This window comes from Rutilus rutilus (assembly GCF_951802725.1).
Source record: "Rutilus rutilus genome assembly, chromosome: 25".
NCBI lineage: Eukaryota > Metazoa > Chordata > Actinopteri > Cypriniformes > Leuciscidae > Rutilus > Rutilus rutilus.
This window is the reverse complement of record NC_140229.1, coordinates 27,453,630-27,478,076: the sequence shown is the minus strand read 5'-3', so window position 1 is coordinate 27,478,076 and position 24,447 is coordinate 27,453,630. Positions and strand designations below refer to the sequence as shown.

Genomic DNA, 24,447 nt, shown 5'->3' with positions numbered 1-24,447 from the left:
TGCGGAAGCTTAAACGTGCTGCATAACATGAGAATGAACCTCATTGGTTCTTGCGGACGCTCAAATGTGCTGCGTAACATGAGAATGAACCTCATTGGTTCTTGCGGAAGCTTAAACGTGCTGCATAACATGAGAATGAACCTCATTGGTTCTTGCGGACGCTCAAATGTGCTGCGTAACATGAGAATGAACCTCATTGGTTCTTGCTGAAGCTCAAACGTGCTGCGTAACACAAGAATGAACCTCATTGGTCCTTGCGGAAGCTCAAATGTGCTGCGTAACACGAGAATAAACCTCATTGGTTCTTGCTGAAGCTCAAACGTGCTGCGTAACACAAGAATGAACCTCATTGGTTCTTGCTGAAGGTCGAACGAGCTGCGTAACACGAGAATTAATGTCATTGTTTCTTGCTGAAGCTAAAACGTGCTGCGTAACACGAGAATGAACCTCATTGGTTCTTGCTGAAGCTAAAACGTGCTGCGTAACACGAGAATGAACCTCATTGGTTCTTGCTGAAGCTCAAACGTGATGCGTAACACTAGAATGAACCTCATTGGTTCTTGCTGAAGCTAAAACGTGCTGCGTAACACAAGAATGAACCTCATTGATTCTTGCTGAAGCTCAAATGTGCTGCGTAACACGAGAATGGACCTCAGTGGTTCTTGCTGAAGCTCAAATGTGCTGCGTAACACGAGAATGAACCTCAATGGTTCATGCTGAAGTTCAAACGTGCTGCGTAACACAAGAATGAACCTCATTGGTTCTTGCTGAAGCTCAAACGTGCTGCGTAACACGAGAATGAACCTCATTGGTTCTTGCTGAAGCTCAAACGTGCTGCGTAACACGAGAATGAACTTCATTGGTTCTTGTTGAAGCTCAAACGTGCTGCGTAACACGAGAATGAACCTCATTGGTTCTTGCTGAAGCTCAAACGTGCTGCGTAACACGAGAATGAACTTCATTGGTTCTTGCTGAAGCTCAAACGTGCTGCGTAACACAAGAATGAACCTCATTGGTTCTTGCTGAAGGTCGAACGAGCTGCGTAACACGAGAATTAATGTCATTGTTTCTTGCTGAAGCTAAAACGTGCTGCGTAACACGAGAATGAACCTCATTGGTTCTTGCTGAAGCTAAAACGTGCTGCGTAACACGAGAATGAACCTCATTGGTTCTTGCTGAAGCTAAAACGTGCTGCGTAACACAAGAATGAACCTCATTGATTCTTGCTGAAGCTCAAACGTGCTGCGTAACACGAGAATGAACTTCATTGGTTCTTGCTGAAGCTCAAACGTGCTGCGTAACACGAGAATGAACCTCATTGGTTCTTGCTGAAGCTCAAATGTGCTGCGTAACACAAGAATGAACCTCATTGGTTCTTGCTGAAGCTCAAACGTGCTGCGTAACACAAGAATGAACTTCATTGGTTCTTGCTGAAGCTCAAACGTGCTGCGTAACACAAGAATGAACTTCATTGGTTCTTGCTGAAGTTCAAACGTGCTGTGTAACACAAGAATGAACCTCATTGGTTCTTGCTGAAGCTCAAACGTGCTGCGTAACACAAGAATGAACTTCATTGGTTCTTGCTGAAGCTCAAACGTGCTGCGTAACACAAGAATGAACCTCATTGGTTCTTGCTGAAGCTCAAACGTGCTGCGTAACACAAGAATGAACTTCATTGGTTCTTGCTGAAGTTCAAACGTGCTGTGTAACACAAGAATGAACCTCATTGGTTCTTGCTGAAGCTCAAACGTGCTGCGTAACACAAGAATGAACTTCATTGGTTCTTGCTGAAGCTCAAACGTGCTGCGTAACACAAGAATGAACCTCATTGGTTCTTGCTGAAGCTCGAACGAGCTGCGTAACACGAGAATTAACCTCATTGGTTTTTGCTGACGTTCAAATATGCTGCGTAACACGAGAATGAACCTCATTGGTTCTTGCTGAAGTTCAAATATGCTGCGTAACACGAGAATGAACCTTATTGGTTCTTGCTGAAGCTCAAATGTGCTGCGTAACACAAGAATGAACCTCATTGGTTCTTGCTGAAGCTCAAACGTGCTGCGTAACACTAGAATGAACCTCATTGGTTCTTGCTGAAGCTCGAACGAGCTGCGTAACACAAGAATGAACCCCATTGGTTCTTGCTGAAGCTCAAACGTGATGCGTAACACTAGAATGAACCTCATTGGTTCTTGCTGAAGCTCAAACGTGATGCGTAACACTAGAATGAACCTCATTGGTTCTTGCTGAAGCTCAAACGAGCTGCGTAACACGAGAATGAACCCCATTGGTTCTTGCTGAAGCTCAAACGTGATGCGTAACACTAGAATGAACCTCATAGGTTCTTGCTGAAGCTCAAACGTGCTGCGTAACACGAGAATGAACCTCATTGGTTCTTGCTGAAGCTCAAACGTGCTGCGTAACACGAGAATGAACCTCATTGGTTCTTGCTGAAGCTCAAACGTGCTGCGTAACACGAGAATGAACCTCATTGGTTCTTGCTGAAGCTCAAACGTGCTGCGTAACACAAGAATGAACCTCATTGGTTCTTGCTGAAGCTAAAATGTGCTGCGTAACACGAGAATGAACCTCATTGGTTCTTGCTGAAGCTCAAACGTGCTGCGTAACACGAGAATGAACCTCATTGGTTCTTGCTGAAGCTCAAACGTGCTGCGTAACACGAGAATGAACCTCATTGGTTCTTGCTGAAGCTCAAACGTGCTGCGTAACACGAGAATGAACCTCATTGGTTCTTGCTGAAGCTAAAATGTGCTGCGTAACACGAGAATGAACCTCATTGGTTCTTGCTGAAGCTAAAATGTGCTGTGTAACACGAGAATGAACCTCATTGGTTCTTCCTGAAGCTCAAACGTGCTGCGTAACACGAGAATGAACCTCATTGGTTCTTGCTGAAGATCAAACGTGCTGCGTAACACGAGAATGAACCTCATTGGTTCTTGCTGAAGCTAAAATGTGCTGCGTAACACGAGAATGAACCTCATTGGTTCTTGCTGAAGCTAAAATGTGCTGCGTAACACAAGAATGAACCTCATAGGTTCTTGCTGAAGATAAAATGTGCAGCGTAACACGAGAATGAACCTCATTGGTTCTTGCTGAAGATAAAATGTGCTGCGTAACAGATGAGAGTGAATCTCACTGGTTCTGGCATGTCAAGCGAACATGCTTGAGCTTCCATTTACCATAACTGATGTATGAGTTGATGAATGTTTTTATGGGAGTAAAAGTCAAAGTGGTAGCTGCGTAGACTGTCAATAGAGGGACAGAAAGCTCTCAGATTTCATCAAAAAGATCTTAATTTGTGTTCCGAGGATGAACAAAAGTCTTACAGGTTTGGAACGACATGAGGGTGAGTAATTAATGACAGAATGGTCATTTTTGGGTGAACTAATCCTTTGCACTAGAACTAAGTTTGCAGTTTAATTTAATATCGGGAAATATCAGGACTCAAAAGAAAGTTTACAGCACTTACATTGTATATTAGTTTTTAAACATAAATGGTTCAATGTAATCAGTTTCCCCAAATTACATTATTTAAAGCTACACTGTGTAATTTTTTAAGTTGATTCTTGGCAAAAAACACTTTGTTCTTTCAAAATGATATGTGCTCATTAATGTGTAATTACTTCCACCAACTAATCAAGTATTCTCGTAAACATAGAATCTGTCATTTAGAATACATACGAGCGAGTCTCTCGAATGGCGACAGCCATGTTGCGCCTCCATCTTGAAAATGCATTAGCCAAAGAGGGACATACCTGGAAATTCAAGCTTCGCCTTTCGCGCTTTTACACTCAGTGGCACCGTGACAAATGCAAGGGGGAGATTTCTCGCGACTGGAATAATACGGCCACCGTAGGAGTTAAAACGCCATCGGAATGGGAGGGGCTAGACAGTAATATTCAGTTGGTAGTCATACAATTTCACCGCTAGATGGGAGAAAATCTTACACAGTGTAGCTTTAACATACTGTACTGTAGATAACAGTAGAACTGCAAATTAAAGTAAACTATACTGACAATCCCTGCTGCCAGATTTGCGTCTAATAATTTCTACAAGGCATTAAACAAGCATTAATTCATTGTACATACTTCCTAGAATTTCTTTACCAGAATAAATCTAAAGCGTAAGGCAATGAATTTCAAGTGCATACTCGTTGAACCTAGAGTGTGAGGAACATCTGGACCCTGACTTACGCACAACACACTGGTTCCCCCCAGGCAGAGTCTTCCAGCCTGGACAACAGTAGGACTGCAGACGAGATCCACACACATTAGGTCTGCAAAACACAATGATGAGCTTCAAGATCAAACTCACCTGCATAATACACGTAAAGCGAAATCTATTAGACAAAGCAGTGGAATAAATCTGCACACACAAACAATTACAAAGCGTGTCTAAAAGTTCACAGTGAAACTGTTCGACACATGCTTCTGTTTCATTCAGAACAGCCCACATATCACAGCCTTAAACTAATAAAAGCAGCATTAGTTGGGATGTGTGTGTGTAAGACTCACCCTCTCAGTGAATCTTGTTTTCCCCGTCTCTGGGATCCATCCATATGAACAGTCTCTTTTCCATGAATTCCTGAGATTTTCCCCATTAAAACTCCCAGTAGAGCAACAAATCCAACTAAACACCTCAGATCCCCTTTAGATGTCATGATAGATCCAGTGAAACTTTACAGTCAGTTAGTCTAGGAGATGAATGGAAAATCATAACAGATCCTTTTTTTTTTTTTTTTTTTTTTACTTGAAATGTAAAGCTGTAAGATAAAGAGCTGAACTGAAGCAGGAGAGCAGCTTGTGGAGGAGAGGATGAAGGAAGATCTACACGTTTGTAAGGGTGATTTATAAAGTCGTGACGGCAGCACCGGTCTACCTATCGAATAATACGACTGGACCGTTTACAGTCTATGGGCTGGACTGTCTGCAATTCAGGCGCGAAACCTGAGGAGACGTGAGAAAATGTGTGGATGAAACTCATCTCAAATTGTTATGTAGCTTGTCATGTAAAGTGTCCGTCCTCGACATGAGGCGATATAGAAATTTTTCAGACTGATGACGCGTTTTAACCATAGACTGTAAACAAATATTTTAACGGTCAGCATATACTGCATGTTTTTTTATATTTCATTTTTATTATTACATAATTATTTCTTTATTTTTTACATGTATGTACATTTATAACACTATACTTAGTAGTGTTATATTACCTTTGCATCCAATAAAAAAAAAAACGAGTTAACGCTGCTGTGAGGGTAACGTTAACGTAACGTTAACTTATTTCTAGAGGCTGTGGGAGTGAAGGTAAAATAAAAGGTAAAAGGACATCTTTCTCTCTTCTGACTACCGTTATCAATCTCTCTATATTGTTAACTCTTTTTGAAAGTTGTGATAACACTATTGTGGAGTTTTATTTAGCTATTTCAGCAAATGAACACAAAATATATTTAACGTAAGGTTAGTCTCTCATCGCTATAGTCGTTTACCCGACGACTTCCGCGCCGCAGTCAGCACTCTTTCATGAGATCAACAACTTATTTCCATTTTAATGTTATTATGTTGAACATTACAAAAATCGTTTTACATGTAAAAGTAGACTACACACCACAACGATAACGATAATGGCACTGCTGATGAACGATAAACATTGACAGCCAATCAAAATCCATCCTGCTTACATAGCACGAGCATTTAAAGCGACAGACGACAAAACAATATCGTCCGCTGGCGCTGGTGTAGACGCTTAAGTTATTGTTATCTGTCTTTATAGTTATATAGTTATTTGTGTTAACTGGCATTTAGATGGAATGATGATAAAACATTTGTTGGGACAGATGGCTAACCTGTTCAAAATGTTTGTTTTCATGTGGCCTGTAAATTTCATAAATAAATCTATAGTCAATAAGTTAATTGTTAAAAATGTATTTAATTCAGTTTAAACAATTGTTTTCTGTATTTTCTGTTCATTGTATATGCATTTCATAATATTCAGCAATATGCCTACACACACACGGGCGCGCGATATGTTCTTTCTTTATTAAATATCACATTCCTGTTTGCAACATTTGAACACGATGTGTAAGGTTACCACTGCCCCCTTGTGGTTAACAGCCTTTGCAAGTCTGTAAATAGTAAATGAACTGATTTCGCCGTTTATTGGATGATCACATCCAATCATCATGATCTAAGAGTTTCGTATAGCAGCATGGAAACACAGAAATCATGCCAATTTTATTAAATCTAAGCAAGTGAACGATAAAAAAAAACCAGTTAACTTTATTATTATGTAAGTGAGATGCTAACAAATGAATAACAAATTACACTTTGTCATACATGCCAGAACAATCCATGAGGTTTTCCAGTGTCCAGCACTACAATCAAACAAACAACAGACAGTATAACATGGCCTTGAACTGGAAGGTGGACAGGATTAAAGCTACAAATACAATATATAAAATAATCATATACTGTCCAATTACATTTCATTGAATTATTTACATTGTTGCATATAAATGAAAAGGCACAAATTTTGCTTGTTTATTGAGATTATAAAACCAATTCATAGAATCCATTAATAGTAGTCCTGCTGTAACAAACATATCAGACACGTGTTTGAAATAGAACAAGAGCAGATAATACTCATAAACTGATGTTATATTATTATACATTAATAAGACAAGTGAACAATACTTTCTAACCATTTCACTCAGCTTGTAACTGATTATAGCAGTAATTTGTTTTCATTATTGATGTTAATAAATCCAAACAAAATCTTTCCAGTATATCTGGGCTCGGTACCCAATAGACACCTACTGGTTTATAACTAGAACACTAAAAACTCACAAACAATTCATAAAAGGCTGACCGCTGTTCTGCCTCTGTGGATTTACACTGAAGTAAATCCACTTCCAGAAACATGTCATCTAGTGATGTGGATGCGTTCCAAACGCATCGTTTCACGGGTCACTGCATTTCCCACAATGCATCTACAGTCTCTTCTGGCCTGATACGATGTGTTGATATGTGTGTGCAGTGAGGGGGACGTAGGTTTTCTGCGAAGCGTCTAGGAAGTAGAGCGGCTGCTGGACTGTGTCGGGACTGAAGCCCTGCTGGACCAGTCTTCCCTTCTGCTGCTTGAACGTGTCCGTCACGTCTAAGGAAGTCTGCAGGACAAAAGCAGGAAAAGCACATAAAGACTCAAGGCAACGGATGAATGTGTAAAAGCACACATGCAGGGTGCGGTTTCTTTCATCACTCAGTGCTGCACTATTCTGTTCTTACAACACAGATTTGGATCCATTGCTCCTGTGAAGAGCGCTATTCCAATGAACTCAAATTACATCGTGACATCTCAGTATTGGATTTGCTGTATGCAGTATTGTATGTCGTTGTTAAAGATGCTCTTATACTGTAGTGCATTAGGGCCAGTCCACTTTTTCCACAAGTTTTTCTTCCAGTCAGTCTTTCCCATAGGGATTTTTAAAAAAAAGTCTTCGATACCAAGCCGAGCTGAATCACAACATTACCAAGTTTTATTTAAAGCAAAAAAGTGGGTTAAAAAGTTACCTTTGAGGGTAAGAACTACAATCCCATGAAGCATTGGGAACAACAAAATCAAATTAAAAACGATGCAGCAATATACAACTATTTATTTAAAGTTGAACATATCTATAGAAACAATATTTGTTATTACACAACATGCATGTACATACAAACATTTAAGTTTTCTGAGAGTTTAGGGTGGCTTTTGTATTTGGATTAGGTCACTTGCGGTGCTTCATGACAGTGTTTTTTTTATATATATATAAAAAATCTTAAACAAATACATGCACCATCAATTAACAACCATGAAGCTCAAAACAGGTCTGGCTTTAAGGCTTAGAAGTTATCGGTTTTACTTCCTGAACCGAACTTTTGCACTATTTGTTTGTTTCGATTCTCTGATCAGTGGAGCTTTTCACCAGGAAATCAGCTGTTAAACATGATTTAAAAAATAAATTGAAATAATCCAGACTGACTGCTTCAACAAAAGCATAAACTATCAATTAATAAGCTCACAGTATGTTGCACTTCACCACAGCACTGCTTGATCCTGATTAGTTGACAGCCAAAGGTGTCTGATTACGTTTTAATAGCTGAATGACAACGTAAAATGTCAAAGAAATGACTCTGGCTGGGTGACACTTCCAGAATAATGTCAGCTGTTTATAAGCAAGATGCTGAATCAGTGGCTGAAGAATGTTTTAGAGATTATAACCTAAAAAACGTGTTATGACATGCTAACTGTGGTAAAACGGAGCCCTGACAGCCGAGTTATTGAAAATTATTGCACTGTTGAGTGGGTTCATTAATTGAGCTGTGTATTAACTTAAAAAAACTCAATTATTCCTTGCATGTCCCAGTTTAACACAGTCAATATAAGTAGTTAGACGTCCTCCGTACTAAAAACCCAAGTGTCCCTTGTCCTGTGTCCATCCTGGTGTTAGACGCTTTTGGTGATCAAATTACAAGTGGTCAACGCTAAATGCATTTTCTGACCATAAATGGTCACAGGCATGGAATATTTTGCCTACTGCTACAAAACTCCTATCATCAAGAGGGATTTTTAAAACACAGGTCAAAAAACATTTATGGGATAGGGTAAATTAGTTATTAATAGTTTGGAGAGTCTTTATAGTGTTTTTATTTTGTTTTAGTTTGTTTTACGTGATGTTTTTTTACCCTTCTCTTCATATTGTATGGGTTTGTTTTTGTTTTTGTTTATTCTTGTCCATTATGTTTCTGTTTATTGTTTTACAGTGTGTAACACCAAGGACCATGCTGGAAATAAGTATTTTTACTTTAGCATGTTATCCTTTTGGATTACTGTTTCTTTTTTTTTTTTGTACCGGTTTGATCCAGAAATAAAATCAATCAATCAATCAATCAATCAATCAATCAATCACAGAAGACTTTAAGATTCATGTTTATACCAAGTGGAAAATTTCAAAACTTTGTATACTCCTATACGGTGACGTATACTATATAGCAAATCTCAACTGCTTGATTGCTTGTAAATCACAAAATGTAAACTATATTATCAGCCAGCTTTAATCTGTGAAATGCAACTATAAGACTCGAAGATATTATAAACATTAACATCATGATTTTCAGTGAATCTGCTTTGAAACTGTGTGTATTGTGAAAATCACTATAGAAATAAATTTGACTTGACTTGAGTGGCCTGACATGTCAACTTCTGCTTCAACCACTGATGAGAAATATAATAATCATGAAGGTTCAGACAAACAGCACAGGTAAACAGAAAAGCAGGAGAGAGAGAGCGAGAGATACCTGAACTCTCAGAAACCACGGCCATGCGTACGGAGGGAGAGTGTGGACCAGATGACTGTAGAGTCTCTCTCCATCCAACTCATGATCATCCTTCAGGACAACAGCAGCCATTCCCACTCGACCCTCGTATCCTGCAGGAACATCAGACTTCATTCACACGAGCTCCAGTGACACAACACTGTTAGATGAGACCACTGTCCTTCTCACTTCAAACACTGGAATCTTGTCAAATGTAATGAGTGCTTCTAAAGTCCAAGTTTATTTAAAAATGATTTAAAACATGATTTAATAAATACAAGCAAAGTAAACACTACAGAACAGCCCCAGTTAGTCTGAGATGATCGCCACCTGGTACAGTGACCCCGTACACACTGATGTCCAGAAGGAAGTCCAGACCGCCCAGCACTTCAGACACCTCAGTGGTAGACACGTTTTCTCCTTTCCACCTGCAAACCAACCAAGAACATGATCCATGACATGGTCAGGGTGTAAAAAAAACTAAACTAACACAGAAAGGCTAAAATGATCCCCTATGGCTCTCTGAGGATGTGAAAGCAATACTATAACAATAAAGTTACAGTTCTAAAACTTGTTTTGAATATAAGAATAGCAGAGTCCACAGCACAACTATAACGGCACAGGGAAACTACATCATTTGAATCACTTTCAGTAAAAAAAAAACAAAAAAAATTCCAGCTGATGAGCGATAAAAACATTGACGGCCAATCAAAATCGGTCCTGCTTTAAAGAGCTCGAGCATTTAAAGCAGCAGATGATAAAACTGCAGCATGCGCTTAGAATATACACAACAGTATTGTCCGCTGGTGTGGACGCTAATACAGTATATTTATCATTGTGAGTGTGAACAGGCCTTAAGAACAGCACAAATGGACCATGATCCTAGCAGTCATTTGAGTTCATATTTCACACCGTTCCAAACAGACAAATAAAGAATCCTCTTCTGGAAAACAGATGGCCGGAAAAACGAGCCAAGAATTTAAAACAGGACCACAAATCATTCATATTGTGAGAACAGTCAATCATATCCCTTCCTGTACTGGAGTAATTTCGCCTATACACAATGAGGAATTACTTTATTATATTTTGCTCTTTGAGTTCTATGAGAAGAAAAGGGCTGAGACCATCAAACTTTCAAGAATGAAGAAACCTAGTAGAACTCTCTTCTTTTCTGCTTTACACTGGCATTAGTTTGGCTTGTTTGTGACGTTTCTCATTTTCTCATAATAGATGTAAATGTAGTCTCCATCTGTTGTGTATATTCTTATATATGTGTGTGTCAAAAGTTCAGTCAATGTAAGAGCGCTCTCCTCAGAGAGGAAATCCCAAAGGACGAGCCGGAAGGAAATGCCCTGTGTTTGTGATTTTACTGCATGAAGGTTGTGCTTCTGGGCAGATCTACAGAAGTCCCACCAAGTTAGTCTTGGCCAGACCCTCTGCCAGAGCCCTGAAGGGTTTAGATATATTCATACAGAATCCGAGACTGGTGACCTCTTGCAGCTACAAGCCAGAATTAAATGCAAAGATTCCCAACATTATAGCCACATTTGCAAGCATGAGGGAAAAAACACTAAACTAAAGACCTGAACGTGTCTCCAATCCTGTCTTTGAAGTAGACAAAGTCTCTGTGGTCCTGAAGCATCAGATCTCCTGTGTTGAAATACACGTCCCCCGTCTTGAAGACGTCCCGCAGCAGCTTCCTCTCAGACAAGGCTTTATCACCGGCGTAGCCCAGGAAAGGGTTGGTGAACATCACTGGAGCCACCAGTAACCCTGCTTCCCCTGAAAACACACGAGTCTGGCCTGAAGATCACATGCTGCTTACACACTCTATACAGATCAGACTTTACTTTATTTTTGGAACTTTTCCTCATATATAATATAAAATCTATCAAATCAGGGCTTGATATTAACTTTTTTTGCTCACCAACCACTGTGGCTAGTGATTTTTCAAAGTTATTAGCCAATCAACATTTTCACTGGCCACGATTTTGACTGATACCATGGGAAAAAACTGCCATATAGATATTTTGGTTACACTTTATTTTAAGGTGTCATTGTTACAGTATAATTATATATTTAAGTACTGAGTAATATTAATTAACTACATGTACTTACTATAGGGTTAGATTAGGGTTTGGTTATTTGCATGTAATTGTGCATAATTTACTGTAATTACTATGGTAAGTACATGTTAGCATATTTAACAAGGACATTGTAAAATAAAATGTTTTAATATTTTTAATATTATCTCATAATTTGGAGGCAGGTTTATTAGGCTGCTGTCACTTTAAGACCTGACGCACCGACTGTGTTTACATGAATACTCGACCGGCATTCTGACATTATTTTGTGTGTATTTTACGGTTTAAGCACAAAAGCCGCGAACAAGAACTAAATTTAGTACTGAGAGGCGGCTTTATGTGTGGGCACTTTGGGTTGGGAGCACAACATCTGGGGGAATGAGTAATACGCACAATCCCACACCAAAATTCAAGCCCTGTAACAGCAACAATATTCATAGTGAGTGAGTGAGTGGAGGCGGGTTTGTGTGTAACTCGCTGTCGGAGAGATGAGAGCGCGAGAAAGCACTACTAATATAGTGTATCTATTCTGCGGGAAATGAGTATTGGAACGTTTCAGATAATTCAATATCCATGTCTCCAAAAATCTGTATTTATGAGATTAAAACATTGCACTTAGTTTAATATTTCAGATGCCTTTTTAAAAGCCTACAATTGAAAAATATATACATTATATATAAAATTCAACCCACCACACCACTGCTGAAATACACACACATTTGGCGGGTGTTAATGTCAAGCCCTGTATATATAATATGTTTTCCAACACAGCAAAAACATGACACTGTCGGGTAAAGCATACATAAGTTTACATAAAGGTACCATTCTTAATACTTTCCCATCCCAATGATCCAGCATAGGTGATCCCGTTTCAGGGTCACGTAGCAGTTTTAAAATTGATATGGTCCATATATGTCTGCTCTTAAAATGTGAAGTATAATAACAATTAAAAATATACTGACCTCACCTTTACTCACTTTAATGCAGTGTCCTGAGTCTGTCCGTATGGGCTCATACGTTTGTGGATCACATTTTAAAAACTCAAAAGGCAGACTGAGCTGGAATAAAATCAAAGAAAAGAGCTACATTACATCAGAAAGTACATTCACATTTCTGAATGAACTGCAATTCATCTTTGAATCTCATTTATTACACATCATTCAAACTCAATGTTACTGGAGAGTTGGATTAGTAAACCTCAAATCGAAAAAAACAGACCTTATTAAAATAACTGGCTCGTCCAATTGGTCCAATTTCATCTGTGTAATTAACAAAGCCAATACTGGCCTCCGTCAAACCGTAAGCTTCGCGAATTTGGATTTTTCCAAAACGTCTGACAAACTCCTTCCAGACATCAGCTCTAAGTCCACTTCCGGCGGCGAGGCGAACTTTATGAGACGCTTCCTCTGCAGTCTGTCAACAAATAAAGCAAAAACTTAATGTTATCTAGCCTACATCAACACAATCAAATATTGTCTTTGACAAAACAATGTCAACTAGAAACAAAACCCCTAAAAATGCAGTACATATTTTAGCATGAAGTACAAACTTTAGTACCTTCGGTTGATTGACCAAATATCGACAGAGTTCTCCAATATACTGAAACACAGTAATATCATACTTCAGACAGTCCTTCCAAAACTGGCTGGCAGAGAACTTCCTCTTCAAAACACACGTCGCCCCTGAAACACAATGCTCCATGTTAGGATAAGGATTACACTTGCAGGAACTTCACATTCAACTGCTTTCTTACACTAACAATATTTATATGGAAGCCATACAGACGCCACATATAATGTGCAGAAAAACAGTTGTGATTTGTCCCTGTGTTCGTGAGCTCATACCTAACTCGATGCATCCGCCGATGCCGAGCAGCGACGCAGACATGTGGTAGAGCGGCAGCGTCAGGTAGACTCTATCACTGGCACGAGCGCCACACAAGCGGAGGAAGGCCATACACATCACAGCTTTGATGTGACTGATTCGAGCAGCTTTCGGCAGTCCTGTGAACCAGAGAAAAACAGGAGACCGTCAGTGCAACAGACGAGCCTGGGGCAAAATAAAGACTGAAACATTCCCGTGTTTAGGCAGACGTGCAGTGTACATTATCACCTACTCCATATGTGCTCACAATCAACCACTCCACACCTCAGAATAGAGTAGAGTAGAGTAGAGTAGAGTAGAGTAGAGTAGAACAGAGTAGAATAGAGTAGAGTAGAGTAGAATAGAGTAGAGTAGAACAGAACAGAGTAGAATAGAATAGAGTAGAGTAGAGTAGAACAGAACAGAGTAGAATAGAGTAGAGTAGAGTAGAACAGAACAGAGTAGAAGAGTAGAGTAGAGTAGAACAGAACAGAGTAAAAGAGTAGAGTAGAACAGAACAGAGTAGAGTAGAACAGAACAGAACAGAGTAGAATAGAGTAGAGTAGAGTAGAATAGAGTAGAGTAGAACAGAACAGAGTAGAATAGAGTAGAGTAGAGTAGAACAGAACAGAGTAGAATAGAGTAGAGTAGAACAGAACAGAGTAAAAGAGTAGAGTAGAGTAGAACAGAACAGAGTAGAGTAGAGTAGAACAGAACAGAGTAGAATAGAGTAGAGTAGAGTAGAGTAGAATAGAGTAGAGTAGAGTAGAGTAGAACAGAACAGAGTAGAATAGAGTAGAGTAGAGTAGAATAGAGTAGAGTAGAACAGAACAGAGTAGAATAGAGTAGAGTAGAGTAGAGTAGAACAGAACAGAGTAGAATAGAGTAGAGTAGAGTAGAACAGAGTAGAAGAGTAGAGTAGAGTAGAACAGAACAGAGTAAAAGAGTAGAGTAGAGTAGAACAGAACAGAGTAGAGTAGAACAGAACAGAACAGAACAGAGTAGAATAGAGTAGAGTAGAATAGAGTAGAGTAGAACAGAACAGAGTAGAATAGAGTAGAGTAGAGTAGAACAGAACAGAGTAGAATAGAGTAGAGTAGAGTAGAACAGAACAGAGTAGAATAGAGTAGAGTAGAGTAGAGTAGAGTAGAGTAGAATAGAGTAGAGTAGAACAGAGTAGAATAGAGTAGAGTAGAGTAGAACAGAACAGAGTAGAATAGAGTAGAGTAGAGTAGAGTAGAATAGAGTAGAGTAGAACAGAACAGAGTAGAATAGAGTAGAGTAGAACAGAACAGAGTAGAATAGAGTAGAGTAGAACAGAACAGAACAGAGTAGAATAGAGTAGAGTAGAACAGAACAGAGTAGAATAGAGTAGAGTAGAACAGAACAGAGTAGAATAGAGTAGAGTAGAATAGAGTAGAGTAGAACAGAACAGAGTAGAATAGAGTAGAGTAGAGTAGAGTAGAACAGAACAGAGTAGAATAGAGTAGAGTAGAACAGAACAGAGTAGAAGAGTAGAGTAGAGTAGAACAGAACAGAACAGAGTAGAATAGAGTAGAGTAGAGTAGAACAGAACAGAGTAGAATAGAGTAGAGTAGAACAGAGTAGAGTAGAGTAGAACAGAACAGAGTAGAATAGAGTAGAATAGAGTAGAGTAGAACAGAACAGAGTAGAAGAGTAGAGTAGAGTAGAACAGAGTAGAGTAGAGTAGAGTAGAACAGAACAGAGTAGAATAGAGTAGAGTAGAATAGAATAGAGTAGAGTAGAGTAGAGTAGAGTAGAACAGAACAGAGTAGAATAGAGTAGAGTAGAGTAGAACAGAACAGAGTAGAATAGAGTAGAGTAGAGTAGAGTAGAGTAGAATAGAGTAGAGTAGAACAGAACAGAGTAGAATAGAGTAGAACAGAACAGAGTAGAATAGAGTAGAGTAGAACAGAACAGAAGAGTAGAGTAGAGTAGAACAGAACAGAGTAGAGTAGAACAGAACAGAGTAGAATAGAGTAGAGTAGAGTAGAACAGAGTAGAATAGAGTAGAGTAGAGTAGAACAGAACAGAGTAGAAGAGTAGAGTAGAGTATAACAGAACAGAGTAGAGTAGAGTAGAGTAGAACAGAACAGAGTAGAATATAGTAGAGTAGAGTAGAGTAGAGTAGAACAGAACAGAGTAGAATAGAGTAGAGTAGAACAGAACAGAACAGAGTAGAAGAGTAGAGTAGAGTAGAACAGAACAGAGTAGAAGAGTAGAGTAGAGTAGAGTAGAACAGAACAGAGTAGAGTAGAGTAGAGTAGAGTAGAACAGAACAGTAGAATAGAGTAGAGTAGAGTAGAACAGAACAGAGTAGAATAGAGTAGAGTAGAGTAGAACAGAACAGAGTAGAAGAGTAGAGTAGAGTAGAACAGAACAGAGTAGAGTAGAGTAGAACAGAACAGAGTAGAGTAGAGTAGAGTAGAACAGAACAGAGTAGAAGAGTAGAGTAGAGTAGAACAGAACAGAGTAGAAGAGTAGAGTAGAGTAGAACAGAACAGAGTAGAGTAGAGTAGAACAGAACAGAGTAGAACAGAACAGAGTAGAAGAGTAGAGTAGAACAGAACAGAGTAGAGTAGAGTAGAACAGAACAGAGTAGAATAGAGTAGAGTAGAGTAGAACAGAACAGAGTAGAATAGAGTAGAGTAGAGTAGAACAGAACAGAGTAGAAGAGTAGAGTAGAACAGAAGAGAACAGAGTAGAGTAGAGTAGAGTAAAGTAGAGTAGAGTAGAGTAGAACAGAGTAGAAGAGTAGAGTAGAGTAGAGTAGAACAGAACAGAGTAGAGTAGAGTAGAGTAGAACAGAACAGAGTAGAAGAGTAGAGTAGAGTAGAACAGAACAGAGTAGAGTAGAACAGAACAGAACAGAGTAGAATAGAGTAGAGTAGAACAGAACAGAGTAGAATAGAGTAGAGTAGAGTAGAACAGAACAGAGTAGAAGAGTAGAGTAGAGTAGAGTAGAACAGAACAGAACAGAGTAGAGTAGAGTAGAACAGAACAGAGTAGAAGAGTAGAGTAGAGTAGAACAGAGTAGAGTAGAGTAGAGTAGAACAGAACAGAGTAGAAGAGTAGAGTAGAGTAGAACAGAACAGAGTAGAGTAGAGTAGAGTAGAGTAGAACAGAACAGAACAGAACAGAACAGTAGAGTAGAGTAGAGTAGAGTAGAATAGAGTAGAGTAGAACAGAACAGAACAGAACAGAACAGAGTAGAATAGAGTAGAGTAGAGTAGAGTAGAGTAGAACAGAACAGAGTAGAATAGAGTAGAGTAGAGTAGAACAGAACAGAGTAGAATAGAGTAGAGTAGAGTAGAACAGAACAGAGTAGAATAGAGTAGAGTAGAGTAGAGTAGAGTAGAATAGAGTAGAGTAGAACAGAACAGAGTAAAAGAGTAGAGTAGAGTAGAACAGAACAGAGTAGAATAGAGTAGAGTAGAGTAGAGTAGAGTAGAATAGAGTAGAGTAGAACAGAACAGAGTAACAGAGTAGAATAGAGTAGAGTAGAGTAGAACAGAACAGAGTAGAGTAGAGCAGAGCAGAACAGAGTAGAGTAGAGTAGAGTAGAACAGAACAGAGCAGAGTAGAGTAGAACAGAACAGAGTAGAATAGAGTAGAGTAGAGTAGAGTAGAACAGAATAGAGTAGAGCAGAACAGAACAGAGTAGAATAGAGTAGAGTAGAGTAGAGTAGAACAGAATAGAGTAGATTAGAATAGAGTAGAACAGAATAGAGTAGAGCAGAACAGAGTAGAGTAGAGTAGAACAGAATTGAGTAGAGTAGAACAGAATAGAGTAGAGCAGAACAGAATAGAGTAGAATAGAGTAGAGTAGAGTTGAACAGAATAGAGTAGAATAGAGTAGAACAGAATAGAGTAGAACAGAACAGAGTAGAATAGAGTAGAGTAGAGTAGAACAGAATAGAGTAGAGTAGAACAGAATAGAGTAGAACAGAACAGAATAGAGTAGAATAGAGTAGAGTAGAGTAGAACAGAGCAGAGTAGAGTAGAACAGAACAGAGTAGAATAGAGTAGAGTAGAGTAGAACAGAATAGAGTAGAGCAGAACAGAACAGAGTATAATAGAGTAGAGTAGAGTAGAACAGAATAGAGTAGAGTAGAACAGAACAGAACAGAGTAGAGTAGAGTAGAACAGAATAGAGTAGAGTAGAACAGAACAGAGTAGAGTAGAGTAGAACAGAACAGAACAGAGTAGAGTAGAGTAGAGTAGAGCAGAACAGAGTAGAATAGAGTAGAGTAGAGTAGAACAGAATAGAGTAGAACAGAACAGAACAGAGTAGAATAGAGTAGAGTAGAGTACAACAGAGTAGAGTAGAGTAGAACAGAACAGAGTAGAGTAGAGTAGAGTAGAACAGAACAGAGTAGAATAGAGTAGAGTAGAGTAGAACAGAATAGAGTAGAGTAGAACAGAACAGAGTAGAGTAGAGTAGAGTAGAGTAGAGTAGAACAGAATAGAGTAGAGCAGAACAGAACAGAACAGAGTAGAATAGAGTAGAGTAGAGTAGAGTAGAGTAGAACAGAATAGAACAGACATGACTGGTCTGGTAGAAATTGCTGTTCATTAATTTACAGTGAAGGATCTGAAGCCTTTTTCTGATTGAATTCCTTTGGTTCTTCTGACAGCTGTGTATGAGTTCCTGTTTTGTCGTGAATAGTGAAGCTGCCCATTGTTCTTTAGAAAAATCCTCCAGGTCCTGCAGATTCTTTGGTTTTATTGGGTTTCAATGGGGACATTTTTGTCCTTAAGGTCCTGAATGTAACTATTTTGTGTACCTAGTGGGGTGTAACAATATATCGCAATACAAAAATGCAACAATATGTATCATGGATAGTGACAATATGTATTGTGTATAGCTCACCCAAAATAAAAATTACTGTGCGTGTTTTAGTGTCAGTACTACATTAAACTACTATATATAATGTTGAATATAATGTAAAATAATGCAATGGGGAAATATTTGTGGGTCCTGAAAATGCCAGATATCTTATGTTACCAGTAAAAAGTGGCCTACATTATTATAAATATATCTAGTCAGTGACAGAGTGCAAGCATATTCAGCTTCAGCTTCAGCTTCAGAATCATGAATATTGTTATTCTGGTGTCTCTATTGTCCTGTGCTTTGGGTTTCAGCACCAGGTCCAAGCCTATTCATTTACACACTCAATGTAATATCAAATATAGCATTTTAATCAACAGTACATTTTTTGTTAACCTTTTATCATATGCCTTGGAGTATCGCAATAATATCGCATCGTGAGTTCAGTATCATATGTATCGAATCGTGACAATATGGTATCATTACACCCCTAGTACCTAATGTAAAACAGTTTTATTAAAGGAAATGACAGTGAAATAGTAAAATTCCAATAAAAATACAAACAAAATGTATGCATTTGGAATCTCTAACATAGGCAAAATGATACATAAAAAAACACTGAAAAAGACAAAAATGTCCATAAGGACGTACAAGGGTTAAATGTCATAATTGAACTAAGGCCTAATCCTGGCTTAATCGAAGACTGTCTGTGAAACGTCTCGGTTACGCATGTAACCCTCGTTCCCTAAGTCGACGTGTTGACTGATTGGGATCACGCTTTCATCTTCGAGTATTGTTAAGACGAGCCGATGCACATTGCCGTGCGAGATTTGCATCTCACGCTCCGCCCCGCAGAGTGGGTATAAATACGTAAGTGGACGCACGCACCAGTAGTTTTTCGCTGAGGAGCCGAGCAGAGCCCCAAGTCAGCGGTGGACCAGCAATAGTGGCGACGGGACTACGTCTCCGTTCCCTCCTTCAGGGAACGAGGGTTACATACGTAACCGAGACATTCCCTTTCAGTTCGGGCACGTTCGGCGTAGTCGACATACCGACTGATTGGGATCCCTACTAAAACGCCACTAGTGCTGCCACCTTCCAGTGCCTAGACCAAAAGCCTCCTGCTCCCCCTGCATTATTGAGGCGGAGATAGGACAGGTCTTAGGCCGGGGAAGTCACTGCTGTTCCGCAAGTCCCACTCAGTCAGACTTGGACAACACTGGGAAAGCGTGCCCTTTCGGAGGAAAGGAAGATGCTGCGGAAGCCACATCCAGCCCGTAGGGAGCCCGTAGGGAGGTATACATGTGGAGGTTACACATATGGAATGGGCGTTACCAGGTAGTACAACATCTGGAATGTCACTGAGGTGGCTCCAGCCTATAACAGGGGGGAGAGACGCACCGGTCAGAAACAGCAGAGCAGGCTCTGCCAAGGGAAAGACACGGGCTCGCCACAGGGAGGCGTACCGTGGAAGAATACACATATGGGATCGCCGTAAGGATCACAACATATGGATCCAGCCTAGCACAGGTTCCACCAGTGCATACAAGTGTTAGGCCTGGCATCGGACGGTCCTGGGTGTGGAGGAACTCAACAGGTTTTGGCAAAAGAGGAACTCTACTGGAGGAAGAATGGCACACGTATCCAGTCTATAGGAGGGGAAAGTCACAGCAAGCCGACACTTCGAACAGGGCTTAAAGTGTAACTGGCTTCTATGCGAAGGGAGCACATGGGAAGACACGTAGGCTATAGAACCTAGCTAACGTGTTTGGTGTCACCCAGCCCCAGGGATGGAAATTAGCACCCGCCACCAGCCAAATGCGGGTGATTTTGTGTTGTGGCGGGTAAACTCGCTTCACCTTCCGGCCACCGTGGCGGGTAAATAAAAATATACTGTTTCACACAGACGGCGGACACTTTTAGAGGACATAAGTGTACGCTGAAATAAAGTCTTTCACCTCAGAAAAACTGACTTTCTTGTCCTGTCACGTCAGCCGTTATCCTGTTCTCATAGCGAACACTCTTCAATTGCACGCGCAAATGTGGCGGCGCGCGCTGTGTATCGCCTCACTGTATATAAAGTGCACAAGAAACTACGAGCATGCAACGCCGTTACGTTGTAAATTACACAAAATAAAAGTAATGCAGGGATGATTTTCATTCTGTTCACCAGGAGCAGTTTCCATGGTTCATTAACAGTTATTGTTAATATTGTGTATTCACCATGGCAACTGTCGTTTACATATTAACCCCAAAATGCCACTTTATTTTTCTTTGTGTTATTTTATATTTCTAAATGATTCTAGTGGCTCATACCAACATTGTATTAACAAAAACTAGTTTGGGACTGCTATTTAATAGCTTTAGCATAGGCCTAATGTTTATTTATTAGTACTAGTCTTTACTATTAGTCATATTCTTACAATTTATGTTAAGTAAAGGGGGACAGTACTAGTGTGTGTGGAAATAGCCGGTTTCAATAAAACTACTTGTGACATGTCATATTTGGCTTTGACTTTGACTGAACATTTGCTCTCACTTTGCGGAAAAAATATTGGGATATATATCGTATATCGATATTCAGCCTAAATAATCGGGATATGACTTTTGGTCCATATCGCCCAGCCCTAGTTTCATTGTTGGGACTAAAAACCTAAAACTGGAAGCCATAAAAGACCACGAATCATTCAAATGCCACATCCAGAGAAAATATATATATATATAAGAGAGAAAGAGAAAATGTCAGTATTTCATTGAGACTTGAGATTAAATAAACGGCTTAAGTATTGTAGATCTTGTAGTATTAATTTTCACATGCAGTTACAAATTGTCGGTTAAAAACAAGAAAGTGGCTGGTAAAAACATTGAGTGGCTGGTAGATTTTGAAATTGACCAGCCACAGTGGCCGGTGGACAAAAAAGTTAATTTCCATCCCTGCCCAGCCCGCATCAGCGAGGCACACTGTGCCAACGCCCAGGAAGCAGCTACACTCCGAGTGGAGTGGTCTCGCAACCCAGGGGGCATGGTGCATCTTGGGAATGACACGCCAAGATGATGGTATCCACTATCCAGTGTACCAACATCTGCTTGGAGACAGCCTTTCCCAGGAGCCTCTGAAAAAGTTTCAGTGGACCACTGTTCTGCTCTTGACAGTATTCAAACCGATTGAACACGTTCCTCTGTGAGGCGTGATTGACTGTTGGACCGAGTCCAGATCCATACCGAGAAAAGAGATCCTCTGCCCGGGGTGAGCTTCGTACCCCAGAGGGCGAGCTCGATTGCGGTGCGGAACTCACCCATGAGCTCACAGTCTGGACTACCCTTGTGCATGTCCATGAGTGCCTGGGCCTGGTGGACCTGGAGCAGCACCATGGCATGCAGAGAGGAAGCGGCTTGAAACTAGAAACGTGTCTGCTGCCGTCCTGAACTGTTATAGAGTAACAGCTGTTGGTGTTTTCTGTGTGTACTGCACCTGTAGTGCCAGATGTGAAGATGAACAAGAAGTTGGCCATGAGGTTTGGTGGAGGAGCGTCGAGCACAGGCTTCTCTGGTGAGGCCGAGTCCAGCTGGTCCAGCAGAGTCCTGATGTTCTTCAGTGAGGATCTCTCTGCTGCCACACACACATCTATCCCAGAGTCCATCAGCGTCAGCAGCACCTCCTCCAGAGACTCCATCAGGTCTGCAAGCACAGGACAAGATCAGGACATTATGCAGCTGCAGGAGCAAAGAGCCCTATATGTTATATGTACAGAAGTTATTGTGCGTTTATATTCTCACTAATTACCAACACAAACCAAATTATAGTACATTCACATCTTAAAATTGAATCGATCAGCGAGCATGTTTCGTAATTATGTGACATAATACTGAATACTGAGCCACAACTCTTTCATTTGACATATCCAATAATAATAATAATAATAACAATAACAATCAGTGCTGGCCTGGGTGGTAATTGACTACTACATGTAATCTGGATTACGTAATCAGATTCCAAAAATGAAGTATGTGTAATTAGATTACACTACATTTTAAAATACTCGTAATCAGACTACAGTTACTTTTTTATTGATTACATGATTATATGTTATTCTCACTGATCATTGAAAACTGAGAATCACAGCATTTGATCACTGGAGTTACAGAAATCATTTCACTTTTAAGAAGAGTTCTCTCAACATTGCATATCTAATCAACTCCTCCTGACAAACACATTAATTATCATTTGAAATATCACTCAGTGAGTCGTTTAACGATGCATTACCCTCTTTGGAAGGCTTTTGTCTTTCACACACATTAAAATGTACAAATTCAAATCATTTCATATTTACATGCAATTCCCCAAATTTTGTGTCAAGCTGAACGTCTTTGACCAAATACATTTACTTGAAGTATCCACAGAGATTTTACTTTATTAGGTCAATAATTAAATAAAGTCCAATAATAGAAACGAAGTTCACGGTTCTCCAGTATCGGTTAATGGTCACATAACATGCAGGTAAACAAATACAATAGCCTATATGTTTTTAAATAATTTAATAAGTGTTTTATTTAGATTTTTTAAATGATTTTCATTAAACTCACAAACCCCAGTCTGGGAAACCATGACGAAACGTAATATTTAATACACATATCGTTGATAAAGAATGGAATATATTTTCTTTATCTTTATCTTTGTATTTTTATATTAATACGGTACAAGATTATCATTCTTGATTCAAGATTATTTATTATTATTATTATTAAAAAAAAAAAAAAATCAATGTGATAAATGAGTTGGGTCAAAAATAAACTAAAAGTAATCGAAAAGTAGTCAGATTATATTAGTTTAAATGTGTAATGTAATGGATTACGTTCTTAATTACAATTTGTAAATTAATCTACCCGGATTTGTTTTTGTTTTGTCGTCCCTTAATAACTGCCAATCAATACTCCAGCAAACACAGAATAATTCAGCCTGGTTTTCAGATTTCTTTTGAAAGGGAAACTGAAAAAATTAAATAAACAATACCAGCCTAAACAGCATTCAGTTTGTTGGGGGTTGTTTTGTTTTTTAACAATGTTCAGTCAGGCTCGGCTTTGTCAAAACATGGATTTCTTTGGTCAAACTTTTCTTGTTGTTTGTAAATTGTTTTCAAATCAAACAATAAACAATAAGCAACCAAAACAACTAGCATGAAGGCTAGCATGACATAAGAGCTGTAGTAAAGCAACTCTGTGCTTCTTCCTCACACTCGTTCTCACAGGATCAGACATGTTCATCTTCACCTCAGCTTGATGGGAAGAAGGCCAGTGAAATAAGGCAACGACTGAGGGGGAAATGTCTCTATATATTGCAGTTATATAGCGTGATAATAACATATGGTGCTGACTCTGAGCTCCCTTTACAGTCAGTTGTGTTGCTTATACCCGAGCGTCGCGTCGCGTCGCGTCGCTTACCTGAGCCGACGACGAGCGCTTTAGCACCACAGCTGTGCAGACAGTGCTGCAGAGACTGAGATTTGATGTTAAAGTTGAGAAACGCGACCTCACAGCCCAGCTTGCAGAGCCCGAACCAGACGCAGATGAAGTCCGGCTCGTTGTTCATGAGGAGCGCCACGATATCCCCGTGTTTCAGCCCGCAGTGAGACCTCAGCACGTCCGCGAATCTGTTACTGCGCACATCTGCGTCCCGGTACGAGAGCATCTGATCCTCGAACACGATGAACGGCTTCTGAGGGATGTTTCTGGCTTGAAGCTCAAAGCACTGGAGATATGTGACAACTCCGCGCTTCATCCTCGCCATCATCGCCTTCCCCACGCGCCGAACCCTCGCGTAATACAGCAAGTCTTCCCAGAAGTACGGGTAAAACTTCCTCTGGACGAGCAGAAGAGTGGCGATCCCGACAGCCAGAGTGCCGATGGCCCAGCTCATCATGATGCCTAACTCACACACACACACTGATCATGAGGAGAAGAAGAACCGTGTGTGTTTGTGGAGCTGCTGGAATCTTCACCCCATACTTAAATACCGTCAGACGCTACTGCGCATGCGCAAGGGTATAAATTCTTTATCATGAAACTACAAGTACATACTCCAGAGTCTACGCCCAGCAGGATATTCGCTTCTCTCCCACTTCAGGAAACAAATAATCGCAAATATCCTTTGGAAGTTTGGTTTAAGTCCATTAATAAGTTTGGTTTTGGTTTAAGTCCATAATCTAATAAACTGCTGTCTATATATGTAAAGTAGCCTATAAACCCCAAAGTGCATTGATATTGATTTCACTAGGTT

At 39.8% G+C, this 24,447-nt stretch overlaps 2 protein-coding genes across 2 annotated transcripts in view; both read right to left on the bottom strand.

The window, feature by feature from the left end:
* Positions 1-4,681, bottom strand: part of fbn2a (fibrillin 2a) — a gene marked incomplete at its 5' end in the record, with an annotated part of 146,402 nt that extends 141,721 nt beyond the window's left edge. The window contains 2 exons of the mRNA XM_084401099.1: positions 4,215-4,297; positions 4,536-4,681. Of these exons, the coding sequence (XP_084257225.1) occupies positions 4,215-4,297; positions 4,536-4,681 (229 nt within the window). The remainder of the gene's footprint in view (positions 1-4,214; positions 4,298-4,535) is intronic.
* A 1,593-nt stretch (positions 4,682-6,274) lies between these two features.
* On the bottom strand, positions 6,275-24,200 carry LOC311285690 (long-chain fatty acid transport protein 6). Its single transcript, XM_084401498.1, has 10 exons — positions 23,613-24,200; positions 21,646-21,852; positions 13,303-13,461; positions 13,016-13,140; positions 12,677-12,871; positions 12,426-12,516; positions 10,958-11,156; positions 9,705-9,802; positions 9,357-9,487; positions 6,275-7,186 (listed from the first exon to the last, which is right to left on the bottom strand). The coding sequence occupies exons 1-10, from the start codon at positions 24,088-24,090 to the stop codon at positions 7,010-7,012; spliced, it is 1,860 nt and encodes a 619-aa protein (XP_084257624.1). The 5' UTR covers positions 24,091-24,200; the 3' UTR covers positions 6,275-7,009.
* Positions 24,201-24,447: the final 247 nt, after the last annotated feature.